General features: G+C 42.4%; 1 protein-coding gene across 10 annotated transcripts in view; it reads left to right on the top strand.

Moving 5' to 3' along the window:
• The first annotated feature begins 581 nt into the window (after positions 1-581).
• Positions 582-20,446, top strand: part of EXOC6 (exocyst complex component 6) — a 224,396-nt gene continuing 204,531 nt past the window's right edge. For 2 of the 10 annotated variants that reach the window (XM_077878374.1, XM_077878369.1), the window contains exon 1: positions 1,189-1,368. In XM_077878374.1, coding sequence (XP_077734500.1) covers positions 1,247-1,368 — 122 coding nt within the window. In that variant the 5' untranslated portion in view covers positions 1,189-1,246. Of the gene's footprint in view, positions 601-890; positions 1,002-1,188; positions 1,369-17,783; positions 17,947-20,446 lie in introns of those variants that run through there. The other 8 variants (XM_077878375.1, XM_077878371.1, XM_077878373.1 and 5 more) reach the window with 7 other exon arrangements.

Genomic DNA, 20,446 nt, shown 5'->3' with positions numbered 1-20,446 from the left:
GGGAAGGGAGAGGGAGAAGGAGAGCCTGACACAGGGCTATATCCCAGGACCCTGAGATCATGACCTGAGCTGAAGGCAGATTCTTAACTAACTGAGCCACCCAGGCACCCAGGCACCCCTTAGCCTTCCCTTTAAATACCTACTTTCTAGTAGTGGGCAAGAAAGCATGAGGTTAAACTCAGACTTGAGGAAGATCTAATGCAAATGGTGCTGGGAAATATGTGCCCATTTAGTTTCTTTTAGTCCTTCTTGGGGCTGGCTGTGGGCCATATTTTCCCTTGATACTTTGGGCCTTTATTTCCTGCATTCTTTCTTCCTCTCAGTGGCAACCAGCCCCCACAATACCCTGATATCTTCATGTTTTCTCCCTCCCCATCAAAACTTTTTCTGTAGTAAAGATTTGGCCAACTCCTTCACAGTGAGGCCTAAGTGACTAACAAGGATTAGAAGCTAACTGCTTTCAGGAGCATTTGAATTTGAGCAGGGGACAGAAGAAGGAATGGCTCTGTGAATGAACAACCACATAGCAGTGACGAGGGTGGAGAAGTGAAGGAGATGGGGAACCAAAGAATGAGCCCAGTGGCCTCAAAATCATATCCTGTAAGATGTTACATTTTTTCTGGCTAAGCTACCTGCTCGGGTTTGTGGGCAAGGGTATAACTGTAGGAATGGCTTGTATTATGTATTTAGCATAAATAATATTAACATATGTACCCTGACAAGTCAATTGTATTTAAAATTTTTATAGTGCAATGGTTCTAATTCCTGCCCAAGTTTGCAGTGACTATCTTTGAGAAACAAATAAATAGACATAGCTGACATTAGGCAGGAACTTTCTGAACTGTGTCAAGGTTAATAATAAGTAAAATGTTATAAGTAGAGACAGGACAGCAACAGCTGTGCAACATTCTTGGAAGCAAAGATTCTGATAGCATGAAGTAAGACTTTGAGCTCAGTTTTTGCTGCTACTCTGGGTAAACAGGGAACGTGTATAATAATTGTGGCGCAGCGGTTTAGCGCCTGCCTTTGGCCCAGGGCGTGATCCTGGAGACCCAGGATCGAATCCCACGTCGGGCTCCTGGTGCACGGAGCCTGCTTCTTCCTCTGCCTGTGTCTCTGCCTGTCTCTCTCACTGTGTGTCTATCATAAATAAATTAAAAAAAATTTAAAAAAAAAAAAAAAAATAATAATTGAACAAAAACCTTATTTCTTTTATGAATTACAACTGTTCTGTGCTCAAAATCTGATGTCTACAGCTGGAAAATCAGGGGCATGTGAAGCAATGTTGGAAGAAGACCCAGATCAAAATTATGAGAATGTCCTGGCTGAGATTCAGTCTTTCGAGCTGCCCATTGAAGCTACTTTAAGGTAGGACTCCTCTTATGCGTTTCTTCTTTTGTGGTGATAATGCAGTCTTATTCACTTCTTATATTTTTTTCTATAATAGAATAAAAAATAATTACAATTCTGTATATACCTAAACTCTACCTCTTTTCTTATCTTTAGATAAATTACAGTAAACAATCCACTCTTGTTTGCATTGTATTTGTTTCCTGATTCATCACCACAAGGTTTAAAAAATAGAAATGACTTTCAAGAGATCAAAAAGGGTCTCTTGCCATCTCCAAATAGATATCCCATCTCATTTACATAAGATTTCAAAGGTTTTCTCTAAAATATCACTTAGTGAAAAACATTGAGAACCATTAGACATATCAGTGAAACCAATTTCTATTTGGGTAGATGTGAGTTTAAAAAAAAAAAAAAAGTAAAACATTTATTTGCATGGTTGCTACTTGGGTATATGGTGATCTCCCGGATATGATTTTTTGTTTTTTGTTTTTTTTAATTTCCACATAACATTTAAAAATAACTTCTTGGTAATATGTGGATTAATGTGCACATTTCAAGAACAGGATTAAAATGAAAGACCACGTATCTTTGTTAAAAGGGCAGCTTTAAAAATGTAATCCTTTCTGACTGCCTGCCTGTAACTGACACCTATCAGTGTGGGAATGGAATGGTAATCACTGAATTTGATAGTGACCGACAATAAATATTTGTTGACTAATATTTGTTGATTAAATAAAAGGATTTTTTGAGGAGGGGTTTTGTCTCTTCATACTCAGAAAGGACCCCACGCCAAGTTGCTTTGAAATATGCTACAGTGTAAATCTGAGTAAAGTTGGGGGCATGGGAAGGCATTGATATTTATTGGTTGATTCTTGGATTATCAATATGTAGGTGCAGTTGTAAAATAATTAAAACTTCATTTCAATTTTTCCTTACACTTTTTTTTTATCTGAGCATCATGAATATTCCATGAAGAAGGGAAGGTAAATTCTACCCTATTTAATAGGTGGAAGAAACCAGAGCTTTTTTACTAGTGGGAAACTCAATCACTTTTTCCATAGGGAACCAACTTTATACTGTACCAGAACCTTCTAGAACTTGTGCATTTGCCTGATGGTTAGATCAGAAGTGTAAAGGGGGACAAGAAAAAGGGTGAGGGGAACCTCGATGTGTGTTAGTTACTGTGGCCTCTGCTGCTGTTGCTGCTTCAGAGCTCTTGGCCTTCAATCCCTGACTCTCCCCACCTCTCCCCTGGTCTCACAACCCTGGTTGACACCTATACATGTCATCCGTCCATGGAATAATACTCCTGACTAGTCTTCCTTGTTATTGGACCTGACTTCCTGCTTTGGATCTTGGAGCTTTCCTACCTTCTTTAGTTAGGGCAAATATTCCTCATCTTGTACTTAGTCTTCCTAAAGAAAAAATCAGTGTAGATCTGGCTGTCACAGCACTCTCCCAGTGTCACCCTCAAGAGGGGAGACAACATAGATATTTTCTCCAGGTGTTGCTCTTTCACCACCAGAGTGGACCCTCATTTCTGGGTTATTGAACAAGGGGTGAGGTCACTCTTTTCCAAAGGCTTCTGCTAAACCACCCCAATGTTATTTGGAGGGTAGACTCAGAGCTCTTAAAAAAGCTTCATCTGGGACAGTATTAAATTAGTTTTCCTAAGCTTTTGCTTTAATCACTGATTAGATAAAGACTTAGGCGGGCATTTGATGCCTTTCTGCACATACTTATGCATGTTATTGATATTCCGGTTTCAACTATTCTGTTCCACCGTTTTTACAGAACACATTAGCTCATGTGGTCAAATATGAGGGTTGGAAAATCAAGACAGGACTTCCATTTTGGCTGAACTAGACTGTTTACTATTTGATAGTGTCGTGAGATTTTCTTCCTTCTGTGTTCATGGTTTCTTCTTCTTCTTCTTCTTCTTCTTCTTCTTCTTCTTCTTATTATTATTATTATTATCCACTCTTAGCCCTGCAAAGCAGGGCATGATTCAAATGCTCTTTCTTATATGAAGCCTCCCCTGATCCCCCAGTCACATATGAATGCCCATCCTTTGAAGCCCCCAAAGAATCCAGGACATTTATTTTGATTTACTTGGTGTGTGTGTGTGTGTGTGTGTGTGTGTGTATGTGTGTGATAACCATTTTCAGGCTCAAAGATTTCTGAGGGCAGAAATCTCTCTTTCTTTTACCTTTGTATCCTCTGCAGAAGATTCTACCAACAGAGGAGCTAGATATTTGTTGAACTGACTTGTATGAGCTTCTGAACTAACGGTGACCATGTGAAGCAAAAGAAAGAAGGCAGTTGAAAGAGAAAGTAATCATTTTAGGGAAGAAGAGGAGGTGGTGGAAGTATTTGAATAGCTACAAGCACTAAAGGCAGAGATGGTGGAAAGTTTGGGTCACAAATCGGGTCTGAACCGATACCAAAAGATTGGAAAAAAAAAAATATATGGTGGAAAGTGGATTGGGTTGGATGCAGATTGGCCATTGGAGCTGCACAGGAGCTGCTGGGAGGCCCTGGAGTGGGCGGTGAGAGAAGGGTAGGACATTGAGAGAACAGAGCTGGCAAACAGGAGAGAAACCTTCTCAGGGAAAGCCCTGTACCTGGGAATTGAGAGACTTTTACTGTTCACCTTTCCTTGTCTCTGAAAAAAGGCATTTCCTTCAGCAAACATTTTCTGTCATAAAATCATCAAGTCTCTTCCTTCCCTTCCCCTGCCCACCTCATTTTCCAGGTCAGGAATCTGGGGTGCCCTGCTCAACGTTAGGGTTCTGATCAGAGCCAGGTGGGGTTTGCTTCTCTTTCTCTTTTAAAGATTTTATTTATTTATTCATGAGAAACACACATACACACAGAGGCAGAAACATAGGCAAAGGGAGAAGCAGGCTTCCTGCAAGGAGCCTGATGTAGGACTCCATCCCAGGACCCTGGGGGATCACGACCTGAGCCAAAGGCATCTGCCCTCAACCAGTGAGCCACCCAGGCATTCTGGAGTCTGCTTTTCTAACAAGGTGAACTCCCAAGAGCTCAGTGGCTCAGGACTTAGAGATAGTTTCTGCTTATATCTTTTAAGAGTCACTCAGCAGCTCTTCTTTCACAGGGTGCAAGCTTCCTAGCACTCACCCCACACATCCCCACTCCTCTCCCATAGGAGTCATGCTGTTGCGTACTGTCAAAAGTCTGAGGTCTCTTTCGCACTGCCATTTGTACTCCCCCTCCTCCCCACTTCACACTTGGCTGCTCCCAGAGCAAACTTCTGCCAGACAGTGGAACCTGTTTCCTGCCTGACTCCTCCAGTGGGACCTTGGGTCTGCTCCTTTGGCCCTCCTCCTTCTCCTCCTCCTCCTCATCCTTCTTCTTCTTCTTTTTTTTTTTTTTTGGTGGAAAAGTGGACAAAAATCAGATGATCCTGAGGTCCTGTGTTTCTTTTCATTCTTTGTGTGAAATGGGATCACAGCCTGTAGTATTAAGTTTAAAGGAGAAATAGTTTTAGGGGAGAGCTGTGAGTTACTATGGTTTTCCATGATTTGTGTTGCCAATGATTTTAAATATCCATTAAAGAGACATCACAGGCCGCTATAACCATGGAATTGGGAATGAGATTCCAGGGTAGAAAAGTAGAATTTGATATTAGCCTTGAAGATGGTGAGTGAGTTTAAGAGAAAAGGGAGAATTGTGAAGAAAAGTCTACTGCTAGTACCTGTAATGTCCTAGTATGGCTTTGCTTTGGGCATTCAGATTGTTGGTAGATGCAACTCATCAGCAGATGGGATCTGGAATTAGTTTTGCTGCCATAACCTTTTGCCCTGGGCATAACTGTTTTCCTTTTGTTACTACCATATGCTAATTTCCACTGGATTTTTTCATTCTTTTTAGATTTTCTGACTTTCACTCCAGTCCCTCCATTTGGCTCAGATATGTCCAGCTCCTTGCAGCTCCTGCATCTGGGGGGACATGGTTGTCCCTGGTAGGCTTAGGGGCTGTCTGGAGCTACACTAAAGGAAAGTACTAGGACAGCCTTATTCAGCCTTACCAACTTTCTTTACCACGGATGGGCACTAGGTTTCAAGCAGCAGATCAATTCCAATGCATTGGTAGTGGTTGCCTGAATCTCACATTGACATGATTCTGATAAATTAGTGATGGCAGCTACGGACTTTAAGATAGGGTAGTAGCAGTGTTCATAACATGTACCATGTTCACACTAGAACCTCTTGCTGCCAGGCCTTGCCCATTCTACCTGCCCTACTCCATGGGTCCTGGCTCAATCTAGATGTCTTGGGGTCCTGAGGTATGTTGTTAGCCTCTTAGACCAGGCCCTGAAGTCACACCATGTCTCAACCCACTTGGGCTTACAACTTACAGCATGTTTTATTGCTATCACTGACCCAAGAGTGGGTAAGGGCAGGTTGAGGGCACTACAAAGTTAATGGGAAGTAGAGTAAGGGGACATATCCAAAGAAGGCCTTACAGAGCACTGGGAAAAATAGGAGGAAAAGGGAATTGTATAAGATGACGTACCAGAAGAAATTTTTGTAATTGTTTTATGATAACATAATTGTTTTACACTTGTATTCACAGGCTCTCTTGGGCTCTTTTCCAAAAGCTGACCATGAAGTTTTACCAGTTTAAGAGCAAACAGGATATTTTTATTTCTTTGACTTTAATGTTTTTTAGGAATGAAGATAACATGCTTTAAGGAAAGGACAGAAAACATTAAAAAAATCCAACTAATAATCTAAACTATATGTAAAAAAAAAAACTATATGTACAATGAAATCTTGGAATGACATACTAAAAAATAGGAATAGTAAACACTTGTAGACATTTTACAATGCTCTTGCTCTTGCTGTATATACCTTCAGAAATGTAAGATTTCTATTAAATCTTACCCATTAAGTATGTCAATTAACATGAATTCCAAGTTTTATTAGTTGTTTGAATTTGGCCTTAGTTTCTGAAACTATAAAATATGGATTAAGAACTTTTTTTAAAAAAAAAAATATTTTATCCGTTTATTTGAGAGAGAGAGAGAGAGAGAGAGAGAGAGAATGAGCAGGGTGAGGGACAAAGGGAGAGGGAGAAGCAGACTCCCCGCTGAGTGCAGAACTGAGGGGGGGGGGTGCATCCCAGGACCCTGAGATTATGACCTGAGCTAAAGGCAAACATTTAACCAACTTAGCCACCCAGGCACCCCTAAAATAGAGATTATAATACAACCCATCTCAAATGGTTAGTATATGCAAAGTGCTTAGCACAATGTCTGCCTAACACTTTGTAAATGCTCAATAAAAATTAGCTATTATTATTATGTCTAATTACAAATCTGGGGTATATATTTCAGTATAATTTAATAAATATATAGAGTGTTGAAATAAACAAGCACTCACAACATCTTGAAATTCTGAGTTAGTGGGAAATATTGAGTAATGTAAATTTTATTTTGGTTGTATAATATTTAGGAGAGAGAGGTATCCCTTTTTCAAAACCATATTTACTAATGCTTATATTTTATACTAATGTAATATCATTACCTTATTTAATCTCTGATGAGAATGATGTAGTGTGCTACATGTTGTGGATATATAGAGTCCAGAGAAATCATCCAGAAATAAATGTGGGCCTAACCATGACCAAGGTCTACCTGTCAGCAGAACCTCAGGAAAGCCTGGAGTCCCCAGTGATAGTGGGCTGTGTAGTTGCTAAACTTCTGATTATTTAAATCATAGCATTCACTATTTGATCTTCAGTGTAACACAAAAGAAAATCTAAAAAGGGGGCAGCCCGGGTGGCTCAGCGGTTTAGTGCCGCCTTCAGCCCAGGGTGTGATCTTGGAGACCCGGGATCGAGTCTCACGTTGGGCTCCCTGAAGAGAGTCTGCTTCTCCCTCTACCTGTCTCTCTCTCTCTCTCTCTCTCTCTCTCTGTCTCTGTCTCTCATGAATAAATAAATAAAATCTTAAAAAAAAATAAAAAAAGAAAAGCTAAAAAAAAACCCAACCCATTTTTATATCTGGGAACCAAGTATTTCAACCAGGGAGACAGTTTTGTTGATATACCGGTTAAATTAATAGACTCTGGAGCCAGAAGGATGTAGGTTCAAATTTTGCATCTTTCATTACTAACCGAGCTACTTAAAGGATTACATGAATTAGGTATGAAATATATTTAATGTAATGCCTTATACATAGTCAATGCTCATTTACTCATTTGTTCATTCAGTAAATAAATGTTTATAGAGTGCCTATGGTGTGGTCAGTAGTAATCTAGGATGGTCAATGGTTTTGCTGTGGATAGAGCAAGATGAAGACCCGGACAGTCTCTGCTCACAGGGAGCTTGTATTTTTTTTTTTTTAAAGATTTATTTATTTATTCATGATAGACATAGAGAGAGAGAAAGAGGCAGAGACACAGGAGGAGGGAGAAGCAGGCTCCATGCACCGGGAGCCTGACGTGGGATTCGATCCCGGGTCTCCAGGATCGCGCCCTGGGCCAAAGGCAGGCGCCAAACCGCTGCGCCACCCAGGGATCCCGGGAGCTTGTATTTTTATTTTATTTTATTTTATTTTATTTTATTTTATTTTATTTTATTTTATTTTATTTTATTTTATTTTATTTTATTTTATTTTTAAAAAGATCTTATGTATTTATTCATGAGAGACACAGAAAGAGGCAGAGACATAGACAGAGGGAGAAGCAGGCTCCATGTAGGAAGCCCAATGTGGGACTTGATCCGGGGACCCTGGGATCAGGCCCTGAGACAAAGGCAGATGCTCAACTGCTGAGCCACCCAGGCATTCCGGGAGCTTGTATTTTAGTGAAGGGAGCTATGAATAAACAAATTAAAAAGTGTTATTGTTGTAGTTCCCCAGGCCCTTCCTCCTCAGATATGGCTGGAGCTTGAGGCATGCCCGGCCGGGACATGGGAGACCCAGAGCAGCTGGGAGGACGTGAATAATAGCACTTCAAGCCTGCAATAAAAAATAGCCTCCAATTAAACTACATTGCAAAGGCTGTCAAAGAAGGGGCGCCTGGTGGCTCAGTCAGTTAAACATCTGACTCTTAATTTTGGCTCAGGTCATGATCTTAGGGTCATGAGATTGAGCCTTTCTTTGGGCTGCATGTTGGGCATGGAGTCTGCTTAAGATTTTCTCTCTTCTCCCTCTACCTCTCCCCCATCCCTCTCTGAAAAAAAAGGGAAAGAAGGAGAATGGAAAGAGTAAAAAAGCAGAAGAGGCAGAGTCTGGGGCGCCTGGGTGGCTCAGTTGGTTAAGTGACTGCCTTTGGCTCAGGTCTTGGGGTCTTCGGATTGAGCCCTGAGTAGGGCTTCCTGCTCAGTGTGGAGTCTGCTTCTCCCTCTCCCTGTGCCTGCCACTCTTTCTCCATGTGCTCTGTCTCTCTGTGTCAAATAAATAAATAAAAATCTTAAAAAAACAAAAAACAAAAAGCAGAGTCAGATCCTGAGGAATTTGTGTTGGAAAAATCTGGACTGCTGTGTAGTGAATGGGAAGGTAGAGTATTTTCTGAAGTGGAATGGGTTCACAGATGCTGACAATACTTGGCAATTTGAAGAAAATTCAGATTGTCTAGATTTAATTGAAGCATTTCTTAATTCTTCAAAGCTGGTAAAGAAAAAGGTGGTATAAAAAGACTATCTGTACCTGACAGTGAATCTGATTATAGCAAATCAAAGAAGAAAAGAGATGTTGCTGATGAACCAAGAGGCTTTGCCAGAGGTCTTGGTCCTAAGTGAATAATTGGGGCCATAGACAGCAGCAGAGAATTCAAGTTGTTCATGAAATGGAAAGATTTAGATGAGGTAGACTCGGTGCTGGCAAAAGAGGCAAATAGGAAGCATCCTCAAATTGTAATTGCTTTAAAAACATTTTTTTTTTTTAAGTAGACTTCATATGCAGGATAGAGCCCAACACAGGGCCTGAACTTATGATCCTGAGATCAAAACCTGAAGTGAGATCAAGAGTTAGACTCTTAACTGACTGAGCAACCCAGGCATCCCAACTGTGATTGCTTTAAAAAATTTTTTTAAAAAATATTCATTTATTCATTTTGAGAGAGAGAGAGAGAGAGAGAGAGAGAGAGAGCAGAGGGGCAGAGGGAGAGGGAGAAGGAGAGAAGCAGACTCCACGCTGAGCATGGAGCCCAATGTGGGGCTTAATCCCATTACCCATGAGATCATGACCTGCATCAAAACTGACTGAGCTACCCAGGTGCCCCTGTAATTGCTTTTTATGAAAAGAGACTAACTTGCATTCTTGTCCAGAGGATGAAGCTCAATAATTTCTTGCATTGCTTTATATATTTTACACACACACACAATCTGGGTTTTGAAAATCAAGTTTAATATGTTTGTTTTGAAGTAGTATTAGGGGAGTTGTTGGGGATCTTTGCATCTATAGCCTGGTTACTTTGAACAAATAAAAGCCTTCTGTAATTGCTTCCTTTATTAGAAAAGAATATTTCAGACTATGGTATATGATTCCCCTGCATTAGAGAACACCTTTTCTAAATGTTGGGGAAGGGGTACCTGGGTGGCTTAGTCAGTTAGGCATCTGACTTTGGCTCAGAACATGATCTCAGGGTCCTGGGATCTAGCCCTGTGGCAGGCTCTGCACTCAGCAGGGAGTCTGCTTCCCCTTCTCCCTCGTCCTTCCTCCTGCTTGTGTTCTCTCTCTCTCCCTCAAATAAATAAATTAAATTAAAAGAAATGAAGGGGTGCCTGGGTGGTTCAGTCAGTTAAGCATTTGCTTTTGCCTCAGGTCATGGTCTCAGGGTCCTGGGATTGAGACCCATACTGGGCTCCCTGCTCAGTGGGGAGTCTGCTTCTCTCTCTCTCCCTCTGTGCTCGCTCTCTCTCTCTCAAATAAATAAATCTTTAATAAAAAAATAAATGAATAAATGTTGGGGGTAATCTTCATAGTCGTTACTCAATCAGAATTTGTGTTTAAATCCTATATGCCTGGGACGCCTGGGTGGCTTCTGGCCCAGGGCGTGATCCTGGAGTCCCGTGATCGAGTCCCACATCGGGCTCCCTGCATGGAGCCTGCTTCTCCCTGTCTGTGTCTCTGCCTCTCTCTCTGTGTCTTTCATAATAAATAAATAAATAGAATCTTTAAAAAAAATTCTATATGCCTGAGGACTATTATAGGTTTTTTGTTTATTTGGTGTGTGTGTGTATGTATACTTGAAATACATATGTAAATGGTTTTCTTTTTTTTCTTTTTTCTTTTCTTTCTTAACATTCACTAAAACAAAAACAGCATTTTATAACCATGGATAGATCTCTGTTTCTGGGATGCCATCATTTTCAGCAACTTAAGAAATAAATCACTTAAAGTTAAACTGAATTTTTTCCTGAAGCCTTAACCTTTCAAATTTTGTAAATAATTGGACAATTTAATATAATGTAAACAATTTAAATTGGACAATTTAAAAGCAGCCATATCAGAATCCATATCCATATCTACAATCATATAAATGCAAGTTTATCAGCAAGATCCCTGGAAGGAAATATTATCACTGCCAACAACCTCCCCACCCAAATGAGAAAACTAGAGAAGTCCTGGTGTGTTTTAGTTAGGTAACCACACCTATTTAAATCGACAATTAAAGGTTCCTTATAGTGAACCATTCCTTTTTAAAAAAAATTATTTATCTGAAAGAGAGAGAGAAAAAAAGAGAGCACAAGCTGGGGGGGCGGGGCAGAGGGAGAAGCAGACTCTCCACTGAGTGTGGAGCCCAATATGGGGCTTGATCTCACAATCCTGAAATCATGGACTGAGCTGAAAATCAAGAGTTGGATGCTTAACTGACTGAGACACCCAGGTGCTCAGAACCATTCCTTTTCAGGAAGTTGAAATAAATCCCTGTGCTGTATTGACCAAAAGGTCATGATTCATGGAATATCTAAGACTTTGTTCATGGAAACCTAATCATAATCAGATAGTTACTGATTTTGGCAATTTAGGACCTGCTGGAATAAATGGGTGAACAAACTTCTGTAATCTAAATTCTTGACCTGCATGTTTTTTTCTTTACCCCAACTCATTCCTTATGTGCAGGCTCAATATTCTCACTATTTGAGTCACTCGTTCAGCAGAAACTGGGGAAAACAATAATTTGGGAGTCAGAATGTTATCTGAGTATGTTGTTTACTTTATTGTAAATACTGGTCAACAGTGGTCAATAGTTTTATATATATAAAAAAAACTGATATTAAGTGCTATGATGAATAACAGAACAGGGTGAGGGCTAGAGAGGTCCTGGGATGCTGTTTTGCAGAGAGTGGCCAGAATGTAAATGTCAGCTATTGTATTATTATTATTTAATTACATTACACTAGTCATGTTTCTTTTTTTAAAAGATTTTATTTATTTATTCATGAGAGACACACAGAGAGAGGCAGAGACACAGGCAGAGGGAGGAGCAGGCTCCCCACGGGGAGCCCAATGCAAGACTCAATCCCAGGACCCCAGGATCACAACCTGAGCCAAAGGCAGACACTCAACCTGAGCACCCAGTCGCCCCTACACTAGTTACATTTCTAAATCCATTTTGCTGAGAGAAGAAAAAAAGGATGAGAGGAGGAGGGGAGAAAGGGCAAAAGGACTAAAGGGAAGCTAAGTGGGACAGGAGTGAGGAATAGAGAGTACAATAAGGATGAAGAGAAACACCAGCAATGAGGAGAAAAAAGAGAAGAAAAAAATTGATGTTATAAGCTAGACGTGAGAGGGAAGAGGAAGGAAAAGCTAGAATGAAATTCAGAGAAAATATTGCTCTTCAATTGCTTGACAGACTTGAAAATGTTTAGCTTTGGGATGAGTGAGCCAATGGACCTTTTAGGACATTGTTCTGAGGGTAAGACTAACAACACCAGTTATCAGATCCAATACAAAATGAAAATGCAGGCCCCTTTGTTTAGAAATTATTAAAAATTACAAGATGGAGATGGCATAGCATTAAGCCACAAGCAACCGCATAGGTCACATACTGATGAACCAGCTCTAAGAGCTTAGCACAGAGCCTGACACACAGCAAGCATTCAGTAAAAACAGTTGTTGAATGAACAGAACATGGGGCTAATTACTTTTGAATTTCTCTAAAGACTGGCCCATATTTCAGAAAAACTGACTTTATTTGGCTCCAACTTCAAATTTCCTTCTATTGTTCTCCACCACGGGGTCCAGATCTTTATGGAACATCAGATTCCTGGACATGGTTTTTGCAGCAGGAATTCTCGGAGACCTGGCTGGGCTTGGTTCATAATTCTCATGCACTTACTGAGTGTGGCCACTTGAGGTCATTGCACCAACACGGCAGAAGGTGAAGGATGGCCATTATCAAGCCGGCTCCAGAGAGGGGCTAAAAGGCACCGGGAAGGTTAGATATTAAAGCCAATGTATAAAGATAGCCTCTCCTTAGATGTTGATACAGTTCTACAGCTATATAATGAGGGCTTTTAAACTCCTTAGGAAATATCTGAATGATATTAGCCAAGTTCTTGAGAAGATGAAGATCAGGAAGTCAGCTCTAGGGTTCCCAAGTGTGGGGAGGAGAGTCATTCTGTAGAGATGTGCCCTACCTTATGAAACGTGGTTTCACAACATCAAGCTTAACATCAGAAGTATCTGTATGTGGATTGTTCAGTTAAAACTATTAACTGAGCTGGAGAGCCAACAAAACAGATATTGTCCCTGTGCCTGGAAGTGGAGACTCAAATGATTTGTTTACCACCACAGTATGTGCCTCAAAGGATGAGCACTGCCTCCAAGGACAACAAAGAGGCACTTGACTTCTCTGAGATCTGGAGAGGTCACTTAAGTGGATCTGGAACCAAGAGTCTAACCCAAGGACATGGTCCCTTTTCCTCTTCTACAACAGGAAATAAATTTCAGGCAATTTCCATCTACCAAGCATTTAAAAAAATGAAGTTCAGGTTCAGAAAATCTTGACATAAAAGTAGGATACTTTGTTAATGATTAGAAAAAAAGGACATTACTGTGTCTTTTTTTATTTGTATTTTATCAAAAAGGAAGCTGAATTCTGGGCTTCTTGGTTTAAAAATAAATGTCTGATAGTCCTGGTCTCTAATGCTAATGTTGATTGAGCTCTCGGCTAGACATTATGCAAATATTATCTCCTTTAATCGCCACACAACTTGGTGACCTAGGAGCTGTTACGTTCTCTAATTCACACTTGAAGAAACTGGGGCTTAGATAAGTTAACTAGCTCTCTGGAGGCCCGACATCTAGTAAAAGATGAGTTGCAATTTGAATCCAAGTAGTTAAATGCCAGACCAGGGCAGCTGCATTCTATAGCCTCCTTCTCAGGGAGGGGTTTTATCAAGACTGATTATGAGTCTGCAGACAAGTGGCTTAAAGTATAAGTCATTAATGATTAATAGTTTATTTACAGGTTAAATCCTTACTTTGGTGGTTAGTTTCCTACTGGACACACAATGCATCTCCTGTCCTGCCAGTCTTCCTGGTTTACCTTTCTTCTCCCAGGAGTCCTGAAGTGAGGTTTTGAGTGAATCTCTGGAAGTCAGTTATCTACTGACCCAAAAATGACCCAATGTGCATGTGTAATCTGCCTGTGTGTGCCCCACTACCCTCCAGTCTCCATAGACCAGACTGGTTAAATCATCTATTCCATGGGTAAAACAACATTGGAACATGATTATTGGCTGACTTTCATTAATGATAGAAACAGGAACTGGTTAATAGCTCCATTTTCTTCAATTCACTAGCTGTGTGGCCTTGGACAAGTGACTTAATTTCTGTAAGTCTGTTTCCTCATATTAAACTGGAGATAGTGAAAATACCCCATAGGATTAAATTAGATTTCAGAAAAATTAGTACTAATTACATTCCCAGTTAAATTACTGGTTAAGTTAAAGATTAAATTAGATAGGGATCCCTGGGTGGCGCAGCGGTTTGGCGCCTGCCTTTGGCTCAGGGCGCGATCCTGGACACCCGGGATCGAATCCCACGTCAGGCTCCCGGTGCATGGAGCCTGCTTCTCTCTCTGCCTGTGTCTCTGTCTCTCTCTCTCTCTCTCTGAGTGTGACTATCGTAAATAAATAAATTTAAAAAAAAAATGTTTAAAAAAAAAAAAGATTAAATTAGATAGTATAAAGGGCTTAGCAAATAGTGCTTAATATATAGCTATTATGGTTTTTATTTTGTTCTATAGCTGAAATTCCTTATATTTTAGAAATGTACCACTTAGAATAGGCTCCTTTTTGCACATTTATGTATTTGTTATATCTCTTTCCAAAATTAAAATTTATATAGTTATTTAGAATGTTTAGCTTTAAATTCTTAGCAAAAAAAAAAAAACTTCAGGTGCCAATGGAACTGTCAGAAGTCACAAACGGAACCAGCAAAAGCTGTTTCAGAAGGAGAAGTAGTATATGGACTTCCTTCTGTCTTGACTTGAATTGAGGGGAAGATACTGATGCGTATGTTGAAGTAATCTCTATGGGCAGGTGTTGAAATAGGCCTGGAGTGCCAAAGGAGGGCTGGCTTCCTAGAATAGGGGCTGGGTTTGGGTCCATGAGGAAAAGGTCTTCGGTAATGAGTGCTTGGGAATATTCCACCAGCAAACAGTTGTTAAATAAGAAGGTGGCCTGTACCCCTTGCCCTGTTCTCTTCACCTTGCTTTACTCTTCAGAATAATGAATTCTGGCCACACACATCAACCGAGCTAAAATAGTCTGCCATTTCCTGCAGAGAAAACTGGCTTCCTATTCTCTTTGTAAGAAGATACAAAAATTTATCTTCATTTCATATGTTTTGATTTCAGGTTTGATTTTCAAAAGGTTTATTTTCTTCTCTCAACAGCTGTACTCACAAGTCAGTTACCAGGTGCCTCGATCCTTGTAGATGCAGCCAGCTAAGAAAAATATTCCTTTTCTTACTACTCTAGAAATAATGGCTTGAAGGGCTCAAACTATGGGGTCCAGGTACTGGGCTCTGGCTTGATTCAAGGATAAAATTCAACCATTTAAAAACAAAAATCCATAAATGTTGTTTCTTGCATTGAAGCCCTTGATAAAAGTGGGCATCATGGAATTTGAGGTATACATTGTTATTAGTACAGATTTCTATTAAGGCAACTGAATACAACCATATAAAATGTTACATTTAATGTCAATATGTAAAGGGCAAGTTTAAAAAAAACTAACTTTTTAAAATTTGATATTGTTCTAATTCCAAATTGTTACCAATAACAGATTAATCAAACTCCTACCTTATGCTTAGACCTGTTTGGGATGCTACTTTGTAACTAATCCTGAATTCTTTCCAATGGCTTCAGAGCTTCAGCATTGTCTAGTTTTAAAATCCTTCCAGCTTTCAGCCACATGCAGAACTCCATGGGGGAACTATAGGAAACCACAAAATTAAAAAAAAAAAGTGTCATCTCTCAACCTAAGGTCTTTAACATACTGTGACAATGCTGGTGGCATTGTTGGGAAGAGGGTTTTTTTTTTTTTTTTTTTTGTCTTTGCATATTTTTGCAGCTTGAAAAAGTGGGATTTCCCAGGGAAGATCTGGATTCTTCTTCACCATTGAGACAATGGGAACATGCTTGTTGATGAGGTTTCTTGGTAGAATGGGCAGTTGGATGTAGCAGAGCTTCCTTAACCCCCGAAGCCAGTATGTACTAAGGTCAGTTGCATTTTGATTCCCTGGGGTCCAAGTGTACAAAAACAAACAAAACTCACAGATGTATGAAAAGGAACTAATCAAAACAAGTACACACTATTAAAACAGTTGGTAGTGGAGTGGACAAATGTGCTAAATTGAATCTAGAGTTAGTAGAGAAGGTCATGATTAGATAGGGGACTCTTAATGAAGGAGATATATTTGAGTTGAATTTTCCAGGGAGGTCAGGAATTTCAGATTAATGGAAAGGAGGGCATTTAAATATGTTTGTAATGTTTATTGGGCCTTTACTCTATGTGGCAGGCAGAATAATGGCTCCCTAAAGAGGTCTGTGTCTTAATCCCTGAAACATGTAAATATGTCATACATGACAAAAGGGATGTTGCAGATGTTATTAAGGTTAAGACCTTAAAATAGAAGATAATAGATGTGAATGTTTCAAGGTAGTAAGTTTGTGGTAATTTGTTACAGCAGCAATAGGAAACTAATATAATATGAGATAGGGATATGAGGTAGACATTACAAATGTGGTCATGTACAGACGGGGAGACCGAAAAAGATACTAGGTTCTTGCTCAGTGTCACTCAGCTGTGAAGCAAAGGAGCAGGGGAATTAAATTGAGGATACCTGTCCCTAGAGCTCATGCAATACCGCCTCCTAGGATTTTTGTAGGGAGGAGGATGGAGGTAAACTTCTAGTAAAAGCTCACTGAAGGGGGTGAGTTACACAGCTGGATAGGAAAGAGCTTGGCTCACTCAAAGGAGAGTTCGGAACCTTGGGTTAATGGGGATCAGAAAACAGTTGTCCCTCAGCGTTAGGTTTGCACTCCCTGATTATCTTCCTCAGTGGCTGCTTTGGCCACGACAAACTGGTTTACCCAGCGTCCCACAACAGGTCATTAAACAGGACGCTTCTACGCTAGTACTTTGCGGAAGCCACGCGCCACTTCCCCATCTTTGTGATGCCTGCCGCTCTCGAGGGCTTCCACTCCTCCCCATCCCAGCTACAGCCCCTGGAAGGCACTGGGGTTCAAGGGTCTCAAGGACTAAGGCATGAAGTCACACGTTGCTCTGGACCTCTCTTGTATCTTTGCCATCAAGTGTAGTAGATTTGCATCATTTAATTTTGCGGATGCTTATGGCTTATTTCCAAGGTGACTGGCCGCTGTGAACTTCCTGCACGAAGGCACCGGAGCAGTAGTCACGGTCGTCAGCTGGGATCTTCTCGGTGCATTCCTAAAAAAAAATCCTCCCACACACAATTTTGATTTTTTGGAGTGCACATTTCCTTTTCACCGACTCCTCATCTCCCAGAGTACATCGGGTTTCCTTGTTAAACGTTCCCGCAGCTTTGAATACAGATCAAGGGGGATGGTTTCATTTTCACCGCCTCATTACTAAGGTATATCGAGCGCGTTAGCAGAGGGCCTGGGGCAGAGACTGCAAGAAGAATATACGGGAAAGCCGGGCCAGTCACTAGGTAGCAACTAGGGGCGAGTGGCGGGGGAGAGCGGAGGGCGAGGCGTCTTCTCTCCCGGCCCCTGCCGGCAGCACCACACGCTCCGACAGGTGCGGGAGCTGAGCCCCGGGCCCGGCCGCGTGCGCGTGTGCGTGCGCGTGTGCGTGCGCGTGCGCCGCCTCCCTCCCCCTCTGCGCGCCCCCGCGCCGTCTTCCCGCTCGCCACGCCCCCTTCCCCGCCCCCTTGCGCGCGCGCCGCAGGCTGCTCGTCCCCGCCGTCCGCGCGGCGCCGCGCCTCACCGGCTCCTCAGCTTCCAGCCAAGATGGCGGAGAATAGCGAGGGTCTGGGCACCGTCCCCGAGCATGAACGGATCCTGCAGGAGATTGAGAGCACCGACACAGCCTGCGTGGGGCCCACCCTCCGGTAAAGCTCGCATCGTCCCGGGACCTCGGGCTGCCGCCGTTGTCCGCTCCTCGGGAGCCGGGCGGGGCGTCCGCCCCCGGCCGCGCGCCGGGCGTACCGACAGGTGGTGCGCGTGGAGGCGGGCGGGGGCGCTCCGGGGCGGCGGGCGGAGACCTGGGCCGAGCCCGGGCGGGGAGGGGCGGCACGCGCGGCTGCACCTGTCTGCACCGCCCGCCTCCGCCCCGGGAGCTGTCACCGCGCGCCGGTGGGTGTGGCCTCCGCGGCGCGGGTGACCCCGGTATCCGCGGCGCCGCCGGGCCCTGGCGGCCTGGGGTCCTGAGGACGCGCCTTGGGCCTCTTGGGCTCCCGGCGGGGCTGAGGGCGGCCGTGCTGGGGCGAAGGTTAATTGCCGGCAGCCCGCGTGACTGGGATGCCGAGGCGCCCGCAGGTGGAAGCCGGGGCGCGCAGGGCTGTGGCGGCCGTGGGAGAATTGAAATTGGCCGGGAGTGGCCGGCACCATCATCCCCCATCGCGGCGGGAGTGGGCGAGAAGGGAGCGTGGGCTGGCCGCGAGGAGCGGATGCTCGGACCCAGCGCCGGCTCGCCAGGAGCGCCTTCCTGGAGCCGGGGAAGCTTTTACTTATTTGCGGACGTTTCATTAATTTTGCATTAACTTTCCCGTTTATTTTAAAGAAGATCTCCACCCTTTAGAAATAGTATTAGGTAATGAATATTCCAGACTGAATATCTGCTGCCCTAATAATAGAATATTAGTTGGGCGCTGTTGTGATCCATTAGGTTAGCTTAGGCATTCTCACCAAGGACCAAGTGCCTGTTAGAGGCGCTTGGCTGGCTCCGTGGGAAGAGCGTGCGACTCCTGATCTCCGCGTCCTGAGTTCAAGCCTTCTCAGTTGGGTGTAGAGATCATTTACAAATAAGTAAATAAACTTAAAAAAGAAAAAAAGAATAACTGCCTTTTGAAGATAAGGTTTCGGCTTTCCTAATGATAATAATGTATTATTACTCACGTAGGGAAGTTAGGAGTCATTGTGCTTTACTTTCTAGAAATGAAGTGCTGTATGCTTTGTGGACTTGGGGATGTAGTATCAAGCAAAGCCATTTATAATGTAAATCCACCTTGCCCTGAGAGTCTGGAGTGTTCTGCCCTGGTTCTACCGCTGACAAAGTGTGCGGCGGTGGACAAAAATCATTTAAGCTCTGAACATCAATTTTCTTATTCCCCGTACTTGGGAAGGGAGTGGGTATTTAAATGCCCGGGACATTAGAGATCTTGCCTATTTGTTCACTCTTGTATCCAAGCATGTGGTAGGCACCTGATAAGTTGTTGCTTTGTTTTGTCACATGAAGTTCTTGCTATGATATGATAAACATAATTAGTGCATTTCCTTAATTTTCTAGCATCATAATGATTTCTTTTCATAGAACTTTGTACAGGGATGCTTGGGTGGATCAGTGGTTGAGCCTCTGCTTTGGGCTCAGGGCATGAGTCAGGTCGTGATCCCAGAGTCCTGGGATCGAGTCCAGCATCGGGCTCCGCACAGGGAGCCTGCCTCTCCCTCTGCCTATGTCTCTGCCTCTCTCTGTGTGTCTCTCATGAATAAATAAATAAAATCTTACAAAAAAGCAAATTCTGTACTTTTGATAATGAAAGTAGAAATCATAGATTAAAAGGAAGCTTTGTTTTCTTCATTGCACATGATGAAACTGAAAGAGTACAGTATGTGGTTATCAGAACAGCCAATTTTTTTGAAAATAGTGTGGGTTATGAGGGGAGATACTTCCTCTTGGGAAAAATAAATGCTAGGCAGTATCTTTGAAAAGAGATGAAATTAACCTAGAAGAAAATTTTGAAATATATTGAGAGACTTTTGTGACACAAATAGAAAATATGTATTCATGGTGTTATTCTGTTCTCTTTTGCTGGGCAGTTGTGTCACCACCTCACTTTGTTGAAACCCATGCCGTTTTCTTTGGCCAGCTCCAGTGACTCATACTTATCCTATATATACACTTGGCATCATGTTCTCTTAGGAAGAGAACCTGTCTCTTAGAAAGAAAGGGAGAGGGGATCCCTGGGTGGCTCAGCGGTTTAGCGCCTGCCTTCGGGCCGGGGCGTGATCCTGGGAGACTGGGGATTGAGTCCCACGCCGGGCTCCCTGCATGGAGCCTGCTTCTCCCTCTGCCTGTGTCTGTGGGTCTCTCTGTGGGTCTCTCATGAATAAATAAATAAAATCTTAAAAAAAAGATTAGGGAGAAAATGCCAATTATCAGGAATTACCAATTCTTTTTTTAAAATTTTTTTAATTTTTAATTTTTTAAATTTTTATTAATTTATGATAGTCACAGAGAGAGAGAGAAGCAGAGACATAGGCAGAGGGAGAAGCAGGCTCCATGCACCGGGAGCCCGATGTGGGATTCGATCCAGGGTCTCCAGGATCGCGCCCTGGGCCAAAGGCAGGCACCAAACCGCTGCGCCACCCAGGGATCCCCAGAATTACCAATTCTT

The sequence above is a fragment of the Canis aureus genome, chromosome 29 (genome assembly GCF_053574225.1).
Source record: "Canis aureus isolate CA01 chromosome 29, VMU_Caureus_v.1.0, whole genome shotgun sequence".
Lineage (NCBI taxonomy): Eukaryota > Metazoa > Chordata > Mammalia > Carnivora > Canidae > Canis > Canis aureus.
This window is presented reverse-complemented; position numbering and strand designations above follow the sequence as displayed.